The 18,705-nt window shown below is 44.3% G+C and overlaps 1 protein-coding gene across 1 annotated transcript; it reads right to left on the bottom strand.

Annotated features, from left to right (window-relative positions):
* Positions 1-428: 428 nt before the first annotated feature.
* Positions 429-16,711, bottom strand: LOC138952459 (arginase-1-like). Its single transcript, XM_070324132.1, has 10 exons — positions 16,671-16,711; positions 14,889-15,025; positions 13,352-13,424; positions 11,662-11,768; positions 9,168-9,433; positions 7,215-7,271; positions 5,793-5,897; positions 4,143-4,219; positions 3,520-3,579; positions 429-1,769 (listed from the first exon to the last, which is right to left on the bottom strand). Exons 2-10 carry the CDS (start codon positions 15,009-15,011, stop codon positions 1,603-1,605), a joined length of 1,035 nt encoding a protein of 344 aa, XP_070180233.1. The 5' UTR covers positions 15,012-15,025; positions 16,671-16,711; the 3' UTR covers positions 429-1,602.
* Between the last annotated feature and the right edge of the window lie 1,994 nt (positions 16,712-18,705).

Genomic DNA, 18,705 nt, shown 5'->3' with positions numbered 1-18,705 from the left:
AACTTCTGAGTTCAGGGAGTTAGGTTGTGTTGTTTCCTTAGGAGATTTAAGGTGGATGTTTTGTTGAAATGCATTCACGCCCATATGAACACAGACAAAGGCACAGACATACACGCACAACACGATAGAAGCCTGTTTATGTTGAATAGGTCTTGATCACAAAATATCTAAGAAACCTGTAAGCGGCAATAAACTAAACTAACAAATAAATCAACAACAAAATTGATAAACACACACACAAACATGGAACAGGTGGTGCTGTTTTCATGTAGGATATTGAAGGTATATGTTTTACTGAAACTAATTTATACACACATACACACACACTAAGTGACTAACAAACTAACCCAGTCGCAGGCATACCACATAAGATGCAACCACACTCTCTCCCTCCCTTCCTTTATCCCCCTCTAACACAAAAAAGTCAATTCCAGGCATGAGTACAAGTTTAATGATGATAATCTGATTAATAAAGGAAATGGATTAACCATTATAAATTATGCACAACCACATTGACACTTGGAATAAACAGTGATAAATAAGGCACAGAGTGAATGCAATATCCAAGGAACAATGTCTGCGTAATTGTAAGGGAAACGTACATAGTAAAAATGAACAGTACATAACTGAACATCTCTTGCTATGTATACTTGTGATGAAGTAGGTGTACCACAGATTTGTCCATAAAGAGAAGAGTTGAAGCTGCTCTTTCAAAGGAAAAATAGCACTCACAATTTTTAGGAAATGTAAAGTGCTACTTACTGTTGTCTCCTTTGTTAAAACTAAACCAACGTAATTTATCTGCATAAAATAGTTTACATTTTGACAATATTACCAGATCTTCAAGCTCACACACATTCTTTCAATTTTGATCAGAAGCTTATATAAGCCACACAGACAATAAATGTAACTGTTGAAGAGTTTTGTTTTTAAGTTAACTTAAAAAATAAAAATAAAATTTTTTTTAAATTACGGAAAAGAAAAGAAAAGGTCATAGTACCTGCAGGTTTTTGTTTTTGCTAGGAGAGAAATTCTGTTCTAATTTGACACAATGACATAAAGGAGTTTTGTCCTGTGGGCTTTGAGTGCATGTTGTGTTCCAAGATAGTAGAGACTGAGACAGCCCCATTGTTGGATTAATGTTTATAGATTTAGCAAATGGCAATATTCTTCTTCTCTCTTCTTCTTCGTTCAGGCTGAAACTTCCACGTTCACTCATGTTTTTGCATGAGTGGGTTTTTACATGTATGACCGTTTTTTCCCCGCCATTCAGGCAGCATATGCCGATTTGGGGGGAAGCATGCTGGGTATTTTTGTCAGATTTATTCTAACTTTGCTCCGAATATTTTAATTTTTCATTGACATCTGTTTGGCAATAAATACAACACAAAAATATTGTCCGTAGCATGTATGACTGTGAAACAGAATTCCTAACGATCAACCAATTTTACAATTCACGGTCTTCTCGAACACTGGCAGTATTGCACATGCTTTTCTCCCACCCCACCTAAGCTTCATTCTCAATCTTCTAGAGACAGTTTCCTTCAGATCTTGTGATCATCGTCAAATCTGGCGTCATGTCAAACTTATCCATTATGAAGACTATTTCTGTGGTAGAGGCATCTTGAAGTCGGCGGACACATTGCCCTCCCGACGCTTGCCGAAGAAGTGCGACACGACGTCCACGGTCGTCCTGACGGTTTTCTTCCTGTCGGCCTCTGTGCCCAGGGACGGGTTGACCTCCACCACGTCCAGGCACGACAGGCGACCTGAAATCATTCATTTCTACGTCTTAAACAAACGATTGTTGGCGAGACAAACGATGTTGAAAAACGACAGAATTCTGTGTTCACTAAGACAAGGACAGCACAAGTACAACCGGCACGGTTGGCCTAGTGGTAAGGCGTCCGCCCCGTGATCGGGAGGTCGTGGGTTCGAACCCCGGCCGGGTCATACCTAAGACCTTAAAATTGGCAATCCTAGTGGCTGCTCCGCCTGGCGTCTGGCATTATGGGGTTAGTGCTAGGACTGGTTGGTCCGGTGTCAGAATAATGTGACTGGGTGAGACATGAAGCCTGTGCTGCGACTTCTGTCTTGTGTGTGGCGCTTGTTAAATGTTAAAGCAGCACCGCCCTAATATGGCCCTTCGTGGTCGGCTGGGCGTTAAGCAAACAAACAAACAAACAAGCACAAGTACAACGGCAACATTAAACAAATAGCGAGACAAAAGATGCTGAAAAAGAAAAGAATTCTGTGGTCACTAAGACAAGGTCAGCACAAGTACAACGTCAACATTTAGCCTACGCCCGTGGGGGCTTATTCAGGACACAAATAAAACGTCAACCAAAAAGCAAAAAGCAGAGAACTTGCACATGTATGTCAAAGTTACAGTATTCATGCAGTGGAACATTCTGATGAATTGTTATTTCTGTATCTTTGCACGTCTCAAGTACTTTGACAGACAATGACAGGACTCCCTCTCAACTACAGTGAATTTGAGATGATTTAAGCTAGGTATGTGGTTATTTCCTGCTCCCGGTTTGACTGAACATTATGGCTGCATTCAGTGGCAGTATACAAGTTTTGGTAGAGAAGTACAGGTTTCGTTTCTATGAACAGTAGACCAACGCTGAATGTTCTGAGAAATACGTACACCTGTAAAACATTTTATTCTTGATAAATAAATTACACTTTAACATCCCAGGAACAGGTACGTAGTCCAAAGGGTTTCCTGAGACAGAAGAAAATGCTAACGGTTGCAAATTAACTACTTCTCTATCTTCGTTCATGGGCTGAAAGTCCAACGGCTTTTACGTCTATGACCGTTTTTACCACGGGGTAACACGACAAACTTACTCCCACGAGATATTTTACTCCGGAGTAAAAATTTCGTACGAAAATGTTACTCCCTTTACGAAAAAAGCACTCCCCCATTACACGAGAAAATTACTCCCCACGACAGGTGAGTTCCGTGTAAACATTTCGTACAAAAATGTTACTCCCCTGACGAATAAATAATGAATAAATTACTTCACCCTAACACAAGTAATTTAACTTCCCATGCCAGGTGTACGAAATTTGTACTCCCTTGTCCCCTGTTAGTCTTGGTGGTGGAAGGGTAGCGCGACATTCGTTTGCGCGAGATCACATATTGGCATTATCCCTTCGTCCGCATCCCATTTTTGCGTACGAGATTTTTACTGGAAGTAAAAAAAATGAGGAGTACAAATTTCGTGGAGGGAGTAATTTGTTTGTGCCTTGGGGATTTCTTTTCTCGTACGAAAGGTGTACATGTACTCGGAGTAAGAATTTCGTATTAAATTTTTACTCTGGAGTAAATTTTTCGTGGAGTAAAAATTTCGTGTTACACCGGATTAACAAACAGCAACCTTGCACAGTCACAGAATGTGAAAAGATCCCAGAACTGTTCAGAATAAAAAGCTTGAATATAAATTTTGTTAAAGTACATGTGCATTATGTTCTGTGGAGGAAAGCCTACAGATTTATGACTTTCATTACCTGTGCCAGCTATCTCCTCAGCAATGTAGTACATCTCACGACGTGTCAGCCCTCCGTGGACTGAAAACAAAAACATCAAAATGTCACAAACACAACATTTCTGGTGAATATGAATGCGAACAGTCTTTCTTATATTATGTCTTTTCCTGCACCGATAAGTGCTTTTGTTGTTGTTGTGCATGTAAGAGTGAAATCACTTTCTTAAAATTAAGACTTTCCGGCGTTGGGAAAAGCAAAAGTGTTAAATAAGTGAATGGAAAATTGGCACGAAACAAAACAGAACACTATCACGACAGAACACTATCACGACAGAACACTATCACGACAGAACACTATCACGACAGAACACTATTACGACAGAACACTATCACGACAGAACACTATCACGACAGAACACTATCACGACAGAACACTATCACGACAGAACACTATCACGACAGAACACTATCACGACAGAACACTATCACGACAGAACACTATCACGACAGAACACTATTACGACAGAACACTATCACGACAGAACACTATCACGACAACAAACAAACAATCAAGCAAGCGTACACACAGACAGTCATCACAATCAGACAAACAAGACCGACAAAACAAAATGGGTGATTATTTACCTGGTGTGCCGGTTGAGGGAGAATATTCAGGGTCCATGGCATCAACATCAAAACTCAGGTGTATGGGGCGTTTGCCGCTGAAAACATAGATAACCAGCGTCAAATTTCTCAATTGTGCAAAATAACTTGTTCTTATAGCTCATTTGAGACCCATTGGTACTTCCATTTCCCCCTACTTCTCAACAACTGTTCAGACATTGTCATATTTGTATCGATACCAAATGACTGAGGGTTATTGGACCATTGCATATTTTTTTAGGCATGCATGCAAATTATTTCTTCATAAAAACTACTTACTGAGAGGTATTCTTGCGAAGGCCTCAAGCAGAGTTGAGTCAGCAAGAATATGAGTTTAGTCCGTGTATTTCCCCGTTACCCTTCCATTTTTTCTCTTTTTGTTATGCGTGCTTTTTTCAGTCTCGTCTTTTAATCTCAATGTTGCAATAAACGTGTCATGTGATATCGTTCTATACGTTTTGCTTATTGTGACTTGTGTTTACAAAAATGCCAGCATGTCTGTATGTAGGTTAAAGAGTGTGACTAGAAATGTATACAAAGTATTCATGAAGGAATCTTCCTTTTGCGTGGGGACACGTCAACAAACGCGTATGTAAGACAATATGTATATATCCAGGTGATATTTGATTTGCGCACTCAACGAGTCTACGGACAAAGGTGACATCGCCGGTAGCGGCGTCAACGTCGTTTTTTATGTAGATTCATGTGACTTGTGTTTAATCAAATACACCGCGGTGGAGATTGTGCAAAACATTGAATGTTTTTTTGTCGGGTCAATGGGAACAACTGTGAGAAAAACACGATCTTATCCTATTGAAATACGCTTTGTGGAAATCCTTGCACAAATTGAGATTTGGTAATGGTATGGATAGACGGGAAAGACTTTGGTAATGGTATGGATAGACGGGAAAGACCTTGGTAATGGTATGGATAGATGGGAAAGACTTTGGTAATGGTATGGATAGACGGGAAAGACTTTGGTAATGGTATGGATAGACGGGAAAGACTTTGGTAATGGTATGGATAGACGGGAAAGACTTTGGTAATGGTATGTATAGACGGGAAAGACTTTGGTAATGGTATGTATAGACGGGAAAGACTTTGGTAATGGTATGGATAGACGGGAAAGACTTTGGTAATGGTATGGATAGACGGGAAAGATTTTGGTTTGCTTACAATTAAAAGACATTGTAGAAAAGCGCATTCACCTTTTCAGGAATTTGAAAAAACACCGCGAAGAAGGCAGAATTGTGTTCTATTTGGACGAGATATGGATAGATAGCATGTGTGTTCGTAACCTGGAAGATGTCCATGAAGATCGATGATATAACTATGATTCGTATATCAAGAGTGAAAGCATATCCGACAAAGTGATATGGCTCGAGAACGTAGAAACAGAGGAGCCATTTTCTGCGTTTTGAACCCCAGATGCTGTAGAAAATAAGCATTTGAAAGGGGTATTTTGGGTCCCTCTGTAAGAAAAAAGGTACATTTGTGCCAGATGGGGGGGGGGGGGGGGGGTCCGGGGTGGGTCCGGATCCTAGGATCCCCCCTCCTCTCCGAGGGTAAATAGAGAAGTTTCTATAGTGCTTTCTTTCCTCTGCTGCTAACACAGCTGGTTGACAAACTCACGTTGGATCCACTGTCTTGAGGACTCGCTCCATCATGTCGGGCAGTCCGTACTTGTCCACCTCCTGCATGGAGTAACTGGCGATCCCACACTCCGTCATGTAGGCCCTGAAAAACAAGCGTTTGAGTGTAAGTCAATCATGTTACAATGGAACCTCCATTTTAAGACCCTCAACTTGTCATGTCATTCACTGTCACTCAGGGCGGGGATGTAGCTCAGTCGGTAGCGCGCTGGATTTGTATCCAGTTGGCCGCTGTCAGCGTGATCGAGTTCGTCCCCACGTTCGGCGAGAGATTTATTTCTCAGAGTCAACTTTGTGTGCAGACTCTCCTCGGTGTCCGAACACCCCCGTGTGTACACGCAAGCACAAGATCAAGTGCGCACGAAAAAGATCCTGTAATCATGTCAGAGTTCGGTGGGTTATAGAAACACGAAAATACCCAGCATGCTTCCTCCGAAAGCGGCGTATGGCTGCCTAAATGGCGGGGTAAAAACGGTCATACACGTAAAAGCCGTGGGAGTTTCAGCCCATGAACGAACAAACAAACAAACAAACTGTAACTCAATGCTTCAAAACGGGCAAACAAACGCAGACATAACTATTTAGGTTCTGAGAAACAAATGGGAGAAAGATTTTTTGTTTGTTTGCTTAACGCCCAGCCGACCATGAAGGGCCATATCAGGGCGGTGCTGCTTTGACATTTAACTGACGTGCGCCACACACAAGACAGCAGTCGCAGCACAGGCTTCATGTCTCACCCAGTCACATTATTCTGACACAGGACCAACCAGTCCTAGCACTAACCCCATAATGCCACTAGATTGCCAATTTTAAAGTCTTAGGTATGACCCGGCCGGGGTTCGAACCCACGACCTCCCGATCACGGGGCGGACGCCTTCAGTTACCACGAGGCCAACCGTGCCGGTACGGGAGTAAGATTCTCTTCAATATTTAGACTATATATATCTGCTGAAAGGTTAGAGTTGCTAAAGTTTAAAATAAGTAGAAAATGTTCCCCATGAGCTCTTCAGGCCCAACAGCAGATGAAGATATTTCCTGTCACTTCCTCATTATTTTGACGACTTACATTCACATTACGGTGTTGTATTTCCCTTCAAGCATGTACATATGTGCTCTTTGATGAGTATTTTCCTTTTCATCTGAGACAAATTGTATTAGTTGTATATATTGTGTTCCCGTCGCGATATAACCTTGAATGGTTGAAAACGACGTTAAACACCAAATAAAGAAAGAAAGAAAGAATATATCGTGTTGTGTTTTTGATTGAACTTGTATATTGAACTTGTAAAGCGCTTCGAGCTGTGGAGCGCTATATAACTGTCCAATATTATTATTAGTGGTATTAAAGACAAGAGAAAGGAAACACGGGTGTCTGTGGAACATTAGAACACTTGTCACTCACCTTTCTGCTTCATCAACATCACGCAGTCCTATGTAGATTAGATCCCTGGCGGAGATGCTGCAGGAGAACAAAAAACAAACAAAAAACAAAAAGTAAAATACATGTACAAATAATGCAGTTGTTGATGTTCTTTGGCAAGGTTGGGGGTTGCTCCGTCTCAGGAAGAATTTAGTAACTTTTTTTTACAAATCCCTGGCAGCTGTTGTTTACCGACTTTGACACCCCCCGCGGGTTAGGGGGAACAATTTACCGGATGCTCCCCAGCATGTCGTAAGAGGCGACTAACACCCCCTGCGGGTTAGGGGGAACAATTTACCCGATGCTCCCCAGCATGTCGTAAGAGGCGACTAACACCCCCCGCAGGTTAGGGGGAACAATTTACCCGATGCTCCCCAGCATGTCGTAAGAGGCAACTAACAGATTCTGTTTCTCCTTTTACCCTTGTTAAGTGTTTCTTGTATAGAATATAGTCAATTTTTGTAAAGATTTTAGTCAAGCAGTATGTAAGAAATGTTAAGTCCTTTGTACTGGAAACTTGCATTCTCCCAGTAAGGTAATACATTGTACTACGTTGCAAGCCCCTGGAGCAAATTTTTGATTAGTGCTTTTGGGAACAAGAAACAACTGACAAGTGGCTCTATCCCATTTCCCCCCTTTCCCCGTCGCGATATAACCTTCGTGGTTGAAAACGACGTTAAACACCAAATAAAGAAAGACAGACTTTGACCTAGGGTCACTGGGGTGCAGGGGCAGCGCCCTTGCTGGTAGATCTAGGAAGGACAGCGCGCTCCCAACCGAAAATGAATTTTAGCATTTCAGGTCGGGTTAAGGTGGCCTCTTCTAGGTCTAAACCTAAAAACAAACAACTCGTTGTTTGTTTGTTCGTTCATGGGGTGAAACTCCCACGGCTTTCACGTGTATGACCGTTTTTACCTCGCCATTTAGGCAGCCATACGCCGCTTTCGGAGGAAGCATGCTGGGTATTTTCGTGCTTCTATAACCCACTGAACTCTGACATGGATTACAGGATCTTTTTCGTGCGCACTTGGTCTTGTGCTTGCGTGTACACACGGGGGTGTTCGGACACCGAGGAGAGTCTGCACACAAAGTTGACTCTGAGAAATAAATCTCTCGCCGAACGTGGGGACGAACTCACGCTGACAGCGGCCAACTGGATACAAATCCAGCGCGCTACCGACTGAGCTACATCCCCGCCCTCAACTCGTTGTTTAAGTCGCGTTATTTTTGTGGATGGTAAGGGCAGTAGAAATATAATGTTTAGTGTCTAATTTGCCTTGGTTTAAAAAAAAAAGGAACTATCTCAAAAATCCTCGTTGAGGTCCATTTAGGATTGCTGGAAGAAATGTCTGTGTCTGAAACTAAAGGAGTTGTTTCCTCATCAAGTCTGAAACAAAAGGAGTTGTTTCCTCATCAAGTCTGAAACAAAAGGAGTTGTTTCCTCATCAAGTCTGAAACAAAAGGAGTTGTTTCCTCATCAAGTCTGAAACAAAAGGAGTTGTTTCCTCATCAAGTCTGAAAATGTCTTGTCATACTGTCCTTATAAAAACACTTGTGCATGATGCAGCTTCGTACGTATCTGGCTTATTGTCAGTACATTTCTGTATGGCTGGTGTGGCCGTACTTACATAATTGCAGAATGGATTGAATAGTGTAGTACAGATCTGTCAAACACAATTGGTCTGTGAGTACTTGGGACATCCAAAGTTTCCTTTCGGAAAATAGATACATATGAATCCCTCCAGGTAGAAACCTAATTGTTTTACTTAGACCGTCTGTATCCCACTTGAAAGCGGCACACCAAATGACAGCTCAATCGACCCGTAAACACAAGAGATCTAAATGCAGACACATAAACAGACAAACAAACAGACAAAGTGAAAACTATACAGGGGTGTAAATAGACGTGTGAATAACAAACAGTTTGTTGCGTACCACGGCTGGCACCACTCGAAGCCTGGCAGCCTGGCGGTGTAGGGCGCCATCTCCTTGACGATGAAGCTGAGCGGCATGCCGTGGATGTTGCCGCTGTCGGAGGAGAGGGGGGTGTTGAGGTCGGCGTGGGCGTCGATCCACACCACCACCAGGTCGGGACACGACTGCGCATGTCCGTGGATGGACCCGATGGCGATGCTGTGGTCGCCGCCCAGAGTCAGGGCGATCTGCCGGTCACGTGTGATCTTGGACACACACTCCGACACCTGGGAAACACACACACACACACACACGGAGGAGTAAATGAGGTGCACGCAAACAGGTTGACGAGTAAATTATCTGCCCTTAAATTCGCTAGTCATGCCACAAATAGTCTGACAGATTGCACTTTAGGGTCTACTGCAAACTCTTGTACTTTGGCTTTCGGTTGACGTGGGAGATTAACTTTGCTATAAAACGTCTGACAAACAGCACGTAAGGTTCTACTGCAGACGCCTGTACGTGTAGCTTTCTGCTGGCCGGCAGACGCCTGTACGTGTAGCTTTCTGCTGGCCGGCAGACGCCTGTACGTGTAGCTTTCTGCTGGCCGGCAGACGCCTGTACGTGTAGCTTTCTGCTGGCCGGCAGACGCCTGTACGTGTACCTTTCTGCTGGCCGGCAGACGCCTGTACGTGTAGCTTTCTGCTGGCCGGCAGACGCCTGTACGTGTAGCTTTCTGCTGGCCGGCAGACGCCTGTACGTGTAGCTTTCTGCTGGCCGGCAGACGCCTGTACGTGTACCTTTCTGCTGGCCGGCAGACGCCTGTACGTGTACCTTTCTGCTGGCCGGCAGACGCCTGTACGTGTACCTTTCTGCTGGCCGGCAGACGCGCAGACGCCTGTACGTGTACCTTTCTGCTGGCCGGCAGACGCCTGTACGTGTACCTTTCTGCTGGCCGGCAGACGCCTGTACGTGTACCTTTCTGCTGGCCGGCAGACGCCTGTACGTGTACCTTTCTGCTGGCCGGCACACGCCTGTACGTGTACCTTTCTGCTGGCCGGCAGACGCCTGTACGTGGACCTTTCTGCTGGCCGGCAGACGCCTGTACGTGTACCTTTCTGCTGGCCGGCAGACGCCTGTACGTGTACCTTTCTGCTGGCCGGCAGACGCCTGTACGTGGACCTTTCTGCTGGCCGGCAGACGCCTGTACGTGTACCTTTCTGCTGGCCGGCAGACGCCTGTACGTGTACCTTTCTGCTGGCCGGCAGACGCCTGTACGTGTACCTTTCTGCTGGCCGGCAGACGCCTGTACGTGTACCTTTCTGCTGGCCGGCAGACGCCTGTACGTGTACCTTTCTGCTGGCCGGCAGACGCCTGTACGTGTACCTTTCTGCTGGCCGGCAGACGCCTGTACGTGTACCTTTCTGCTGGCCGGCAGACGCCTGTACGTGTACCTTTCTGCTGGCCGGCAGACGCCTGTACGTGGACCTTTCTGCTGGCCGGCAGACGCCTGTACGTGTACCTTTCTGCTGGCCGGCAGACGCCTGTACGTGTACCTTTCTGCTGGCCGGCAGACGCCTGTACGTGGACCTTTCTGGTGGCCGGCAGACGCCTGTACGTGTACCTTTCTGCTGGCCGGCAGACGCCTGTACGTGTACCTTTCTGCTGGCCGGCAGACGCCTGTACGTGTACCTTTCTGCTGGCCGGCAGACGCCTGTACGTGTACCTTTCTGCTGGCCGGCAGACGCCTGTACGTGTACCTTTCTGCTGGCCGGCAGACGCCTGTACGTGGACCTTTCTGCTGGCCGGCAGACGCCTGTACGTGTACCTTTCTGCTGGCCGGCAGACGCCTGTACGTGTACCTTTCTGCTGGCCGGCAGACGCCTGTACGTGTACCTTTCTGCTGGCCGGCAGACGCCTGTACGTGGACCTTTCTGCTGGCCGGCAGACGCCTGTACGTGTACCTTTCTGCTGGCCGGCAGACGCCTGTACGTGGACCTTTCTGCTGGCCGGCAGACGCCTGTACGTGTACCTTTCTGCTGGCCGACAGACGCCTGTACGTGTACCTTTCTGCTGGCCGACAGACGCCTGTACGTGTAGCTTTCTGCTGGCCGGCAGACGCCTGTACGTGGACCTTTCTGCTGGCCGGCCTCCAATTCGGAAGGTTGAGTGTTCCAATCCTGGCCGCGCCTGGTGGGTTAAGGGTGGAGATTTTTCTGATCTCCCAGGTCAACTTATGTGCATATCTGTTAGTGTCTTATCCCCTTTTTGCGCACGCACAAGACCAAGTGCGCACGGAAAAGATCCTATAATCCATGTCAGAATTCGGTGGGTTATAGAAACACAAAAAAAACAAGCATACATCCCCGAAATCGGCGTATGGCTGCCTGAATGGCGGGGTACAAACGGATATGTAAAAATCCACCCAAGCAACAACAAACAAACAACAACAAAAATAAATAAGAGCGTACGTGGGAAGTAAAGCCAATGAAGGAAGAAGAGGAAGAAAAATGACCTTTCTGTTGGCCTGGCCCACGGTCCTGGGGTTCTTGACTTTGTTCCACGGTTTGTCGTCCTCCACAGCGTCCAGCGTCAGGTCACCGTAGTCAGTCACCTTGTTGCCTGCACAGCGGTACAGTGGTATAGACACAGTGATGACGACTTGAATGGCTAGGTCCCGAGACCACTAGGTCAATGAGAGTTGTCTATGGCAGACAGATACGACTTGAATGGCTAGGTCCCGAGACCACTAGGTCAATGAGAGTTGTCTGTGGCAGACAGATACGACTTGAATGGCTAGGTCCCGAGACCACTAGGTCAATGAGAGTTGTCTATGGCAGACAGATACGACTTGAATGGCTAGGTCCCGAGACCACTAGGTCAATGACAGTTGTCTATGGCAGACAGATACGACTTGAATGGCTAGGTCCCGAGACCACTAGGTCAATGACAGTTGTCTATGGCAGACAGATACGACTTGAATGGCTAGGTCCCGAGACCACTAGGTCAATGAGAGTTGTCTATGGCAGACAGATACGACTTGAATGGCTAGGTCCCGAGACCACTAGGTCAATGACAGTTGTCTATGGCAGACAGATACGACTTGAATGGCTAGGTCCCGAGACCACTAGGTCAATGACAGTTGTCTATGGCAGACAGATACGACTTGAATGGCTAGGTCCCGAGACCACTAGGTCAATGACAGTTGTCTATGGCAGACAGATACGACTTGAATGGCTAGGTCCCGAGACCACTAGGTCAATGAGAGTTGTCTATGGCAGACAGATACGACTTGAATGGCTAGGTCCCGAGACCACTAGGTCAATGAGAGTTGTCTGTGGCAGACAGATACAGGGAAACCTCCCTTTCAAGACGTCCAAATATCTGAGAAAATCATAAATGGATCAAAGGACTGCAGGTGAGGTGATCTAAAACATGATAACAATCAAAATGTACTCACCAGAAAACAGCAACATGAACACGGACTTTTTTATAAATCGAAAGTAAAGACAAAAATCGAAACTAGTCCGTGTTCAATTTGTTCATGTTGCTGGGTTTTTTCTTCTTCTGGTGAGTGCATTTTTATTGTTATCTTGTTCACTGAGAACATCAGGTCTTAAAAAGGAGGTAGGGGGGGGGGGGGGTGGAGTCTTAGAAAGGGTGTTCCACTGTGCCTAATCTCTCTCATATTCTGGCTATGCCACCTTCCACCCTGCTCTTCGTTGTCTGTCTCTTTAACAGAGGAGAGGAAAGGGGTGTGCTGCCGTAAGTCAAGAGCCCCCCCCCCCCCCTCCCGTATTACGCACACCCTCATAGTTCCAGAACGAGTGGAATCAATGCATTTCACAAGACATTAGCGACTAATCGTACTCTTAAAAAAACAACCACCTCGGTTGAACTCCGCCGATTCCTTCCTGGATCGTAATAGACACAGAGATAGGCTTAAATATATACACCCTCCATGCGTCGTTTCAATCCCGAAAGAAGTAAAATCAAAAATCAACTAGTTGGAGCAGAGAGCAGGGAGGTTGAAATAAGGAGTTTGCTGGATTTTTCCAAGCCAAGACAGGAAAAACAACAAAATCGCAATCATATCTCCCATTAATATTAAGTTAACAATCGCGTTTTGCACCTGTCTTTCTATCTCCTCGTTTGGACTAGTACTGAACGATGGAAGACAAACTCACAAAGAGTGGTTAACTCACCCAGGTCCTGGATCCTTTCCACAATACCGTAGTCTCTGAGCAGGGCGGGGCCGTGTTCCGTGCCTCCTCGGGGCTGCAACAAACACCAACATTTTTAGAACATGTCGGTGTTTGGCTCACGTAAGTGTAGCCTATGCGATCGTAACTTTGTCTGTCTGTGCGTGCGTATGTGCGTATGTGCGTGCGTGTGTATGTCTGTGGTAGAAACTTTAACATTTCGTCATTTGAAGACGTCACATTATGACGTAAGAGGGTTAGACGTCACGCGAAGGAATTACTGAAGGTCTCGGTCATTGTTATTTTGAGCGGGCCGAGACTAGTTGGCAGTCGTGTCCCTGTAAGTAGACTACATGCAGACAGACAGATCTAGATCTAGTGTCTCGCTTTCTTGCACAGTGTCACCTATGCTTACTGTGTGTGTGTGTGTGTGTGTGTGTGTGTGTGTGTGTGTGTGTGTATGTGTGACGGAGTGATTGAGTTTGTGTTACTGTTTGTCGATTTCTTACGTGAGCCTTGAAGGCTTCGCCTCTTGTTTTACATTGATCTGACAAACGCGGGCAAGTAAGCGCTCTAAATGCATATATGACATGTGTAATAGAGTAAGTGAGAGTTATTCGGAACCAGTCTCCTGGCACCTGAGAGAATAACAAGCATTGACATGAACAAGCGACTTTCATCCTCTGACATTGTTTTCACATTGAGTCAAGTTTTGACAAAATGTTATAGGCAGGACATCCAAACTAGAGTGATGGTGCATGTGTGTGCGTGTGTGCCGCAGAGCGATTCAGAGAAAACTACCAGACTGATTTTCATAATAACTTAGCATACAAGTTCTTCCACAAGATATTCCCAGTCGTGTTTTCTTCTTCTCGATAACTGTCTTGAATGACTAGACGTTATATTCGTTTTTTTGCAAAAGTTGAGGCGTCATTGTGTCCGGGATATTGGATTGCATTTCAGCTTGAAGGCTTAGAAATTAATTAGTGAGTTTGTTCATTAACATTCTCAAAATTCTAATCAAAATTAAAAGTAACGATCCAAAAGGGATTTAATTGTATTCCTTGTCATTTTTTAAATCCAAAAATCTATAGATGTTATGTTTACTCTGGAAATGTACTCACAATTAAAGAAAATATGTTCATTAGGCACTCCGCTCGAACGGGAAGGACAGAGACGTGTAGGATGAACCCGTGTCATATGTCTTTAATTGTATTATCTCTGTCTTGGCGAGTGAAGATATCTTGTGAGTGCGTGTGTGTGTGTTTGTTAGTGTGTGTGTGTGTGTGTGTTCGTGCGTGCGTGTGTATGTAAGTGTATGTATTTGTTAGTGTGTGTGTGTGCGTGTGTATGTGTGTGTGTGTGCGTGCGTGTGTGTGTGCGTTCGTGTGTGCGTGCGCGCGTGTGTGTATGTTTTAACATGAATATTGGCGCACGCACGCACGCACGCACACGCATACACACTCACTCACACACACACAAAACACACACACACACACACACACACACACACACACACACACAGTTGAGATGTACTTACCTGTCCTTTGCTGAAAGGGATCCCCACAACTCCGACACTGGGTGGCTTGCTGGGTGCTGTACTGGCCATGGTCTGTGTCACAACTCCCACACTGGGTGGCTTGCTGGCTGCTGTACTGGCCATGGTCTGTCAGCAAACTGTCGCCAAACACACACAACACTTGCTTCAGTGGTCACGGCCAGTTTGTGGCTAACCTGTTGTGCTGTAATGCTGCCCTACACGCCACCAGGCGTGAAAGGCAGTAAGTAAGTGTTGTGCTGTAAACTGTCGCTCTCAATCATTGGAATTCGTGAGTGCGGCCCGAAACTTGACTACCATTAAAAAGGGGCAGAACCAACTGGATATTGGACAAGCAAACTATCACACAAACAAATAAACAAGCAAACAAACAAATAAACTATCACACAAACAAATAAACTATCACACAAACAAATAAACTATCACACAAACAAATAAACTATCACACAAACAAATAAACTATCACACAAACAAATAAACTATCAAACAAAGAAATAAACTATCACACAAACAAATAAACTATCACACAAACAAATAAACTATCACACAAACAAATAAACTATCACACAAACAAATAAACTATCACACAAACATCCAAAAACAGATAGACTGCTAACGTTCAAAAATTCATAATTAAAAAAACCCGAAGAATTGTAGTTTATTGGCACAAATCCCAATTTTTTTTGTTTATTGGCACGTTTAATTATTGTAATTTACAGTTTAAGACCATTTGAATATACAGTAAAGACCATTCAAAGACCACTGGGTCGACGTACTGTACAAATAACGTTTTGTTTGGACGATCATTAAACGCTCCAATAACCTACAATTCTTCTTTTTTTAATTTTATATATCAAACAGACAGACAAACAAGCAAATGCAAAAAGAGTTGTTTGGGTTGTATGTAGAACCTTCGCAGTAAAATTATAGATGATTAGTTATTGTTGTATGTGATTGTAATATCCTTAGATGTGAGTGATATCCGCATTACCCAATATTGACGGACTGTGTGATGATATCTTCTGCTATGGTCTGTTGAGACAGTGATATCAAAATCAAGACCGGAGGTCGAGATTTTGATATCACTGTCGAAACAGACCAATAGCAGAAGATATCATCACACAGTCAGTCAATGTTAAATATATTGCTAATTCTCTGGACATGTATTTACTGTAAAGAAATTACAAAAGTATTTCTCAGTTTTGGCTGTTCCATATCCCTCCCCGCTCTGATTATTATTTCTTTTTGTTCACTCTTTTCTTGTACTTTTCAGTATTTCCAAATGTCTTTTCTTTCAAAAAGTCTTTAGTCACTTGCTCAACTAAATTCTGGGATCATTACATTTTCATATATATTTGTTTGTTTTTAAATTTAGGTATTTTTGTTTTTGAAGTGGGGAAGCAATAAAGAGGTCGTCGATATCAAAACTGATATCGACGGAAATGTCGTCGATATCACTTTTACAATGAGCTCAGTTTTGCCCAATTGACCAATGGAAATCCACGTAACATATGAAATAGCAATATATACCAGTCACAATATCGAGAGGAGTGAAGTCAAATTGAGATCTGATATGATTCTGTCTTTCCGAAACATTGTGACTGAAAATACTTGTTTGTTTTCTTCTCCTTCTTGTTCTCTCTTCTTTTTCCTCTAGCAGTGTTGACATTGCGTCCAGAGAATAATTCAAACACTATACAAGGCAATGAATTCACACGCTTGCGTGCTAGGAAAACTAGTCTATAACCATAAACTATGACTCACCTTTTCAATCAGGTAAATCAGGTAGGAACTGTGCAGACACTGAACAAGGGGAAATCAGCGACTGTCTTTTATACACTCCTGGCTCATTTGTGTAGGTAACGGAGAACGCTCACACCTGTGCACGCCGGTGACCTGTGGCAGGTTGGGTATGGTTCGAATCCCACATTTGGCGACATCTGGGTTCGCATCCCTGGTTTCAGTCGTGTCAGTTGTCACCTATTGAAATTCATCCCCATTCTTCTCTGCTGAGGATGCCCACCGCTCGGAGGCATAACACTAATATAGTACTAATAGTACTTATCCTGCTCAGTTTCCGTATGCATTATACCGTGTCCAGCAGCCCAGTAGTTGTCATTTAGAATCGGATGATTGCACTTTTTTGAGGGGGGGGGGGGGGGGGGGTAACACACTTTTTGACTAAATGTTTTAACGTAGAGGGGGGAATCGAGACGAGGGTGTGGTGTATGTGTGTGTGTCTGTGTATGTGTGTAGAGCGATTCAGACTAAACTACTGGACCGATCTTTATGAAATTTGACATGAGAGCTCCTGGGTGTGATATCCTCAGACGTTTTTTTCATTTTTGTGATAAATGTCTTTGATGACGTCATATCCGGCTTTTCGTGAAAGTTGAGGCGGCACTGTCACGCTCTCATTTTTCAACCAAATTGGTTGAAATTTTGGTCAAGTAATCTCCGACGAAGCCCGGACTTCGGTATTGCATTTCAGCTTGGTGGCTTAAAAATTAGTTAATGACTTTGGTCATTAAAAATCTGAAAATTGTAAAACAATTATTTTTTTTATAAAACGATCCAAATTTACGTTCATCTTATTCTCCATCATTTTTTGGATTCCAAAAACATATAAATATGTTATATTTGGATTAAAAACAAGCTCTGAAAATTAAAAATATAAAAATTATGATCAAAATTAAATTTTCGAAATCAATTTAAAAACACTTTCATCTTATTCCTTGTCGGTTCCTGATTCCAAAAACATATAGATATCATATGTTTGGATTGAAAACACGCTCAGAAAGTTAAAACGAAGAGAGGTACAGAAAAGCGTGCTATCCTTCTCAGCGCAACTACTACCCCGCTCTTCTTGTCAATGTCTTTATGAGCGGTGGACAGACGATGCTACGAGTGTACGGTCTTGCTGCGTTGCATTGCGTTCAGTTTCATTCTGTGAGTTCGACAGCTACTTGACTAAATGTTGTATTTTCGCCTTACGCGACTTGTTAAAGTTACATTAAGACAGGGTTTAAGCGGGAAAAAAGTTGTCTTTAAAGCATAACCCCGCGCTCTCGATTCGACCATGACTGGTTCATATGCACGGAGCTGAGTGTTGGTGAGGGAGGGTGAGTTTAGTGCTACAGCCAATGAGAGAGGGCGAGTTTAGTGCTACAGCCAATGAGAGAGGGCGAGTTTAGTGCTACAGCCAACGAGAGAGGGCGAGTTTAGTGCTACAGCCAATGAGAGAGGGCGAGTTTAGTGCTACAGCCAATGAGAGAGGGCGAGTTTAGTGCTACAGCCAATGAGAGAGGGCGAGTTTAGTGCTACAGCCAACGAGAGAGGGCGAGTTTAGTGCTACAGCCAATGAGAGAGGGCGAGTTTAGTGCTACAGCCAATGAGAGAGGGCGAGTTTAGTGCTACAGCCAATGAGAGAGGGCGAGTTTAGTGCTACAGCCAATGAGAGAGGGCGAGTTTAGTGCTACAGCCAATGAGAGAGGGCGAGTTTAGTGCTACAGCCAATGAGAGAGGGCGAGTTTAGTGCTACAGCCAATGAGAGAGGGCGAGTTTCGTGCTACAGCCAATGAGAGAGGGCGAGTATAGTGCTACAGCCAATGAGAGAGGGCGAGTTTAGTACTACAGCCATTGAGAGAGGGCGAGTATAGTGCTACAGTCAATGAGAGAGGGCGAGTTTAGTGCTACAGCCAAGGACCATGATATCCAGTCTATAGTCCTTGTCATACAATCCAAGCTCTTCTTCAGGGCATCATTTCCGTCATCCAAACCCCGGTCCCAGCAGATGGTG

Source organism: Littorina saxatilis, linkage group LG17 (genome assembly GCF_037325665.1).
Source record: "Littorina saxatilis isolate snail1 linkage group LG17, US_GU_Lsax_2.0, whole genome shotgun sequence".
Lineage (NCBI taxonomy): Eukaryota > Metazoa > Mollusca > Gastropoda > Littorinimorpha > Littorinidae > Littorina > Littorina saxatilis.
The sequence above is the reverse complement of the archived record's forward strand: the minus strand, read 5'-3'. Positions and strand labels throughout refer to the sequence as shown.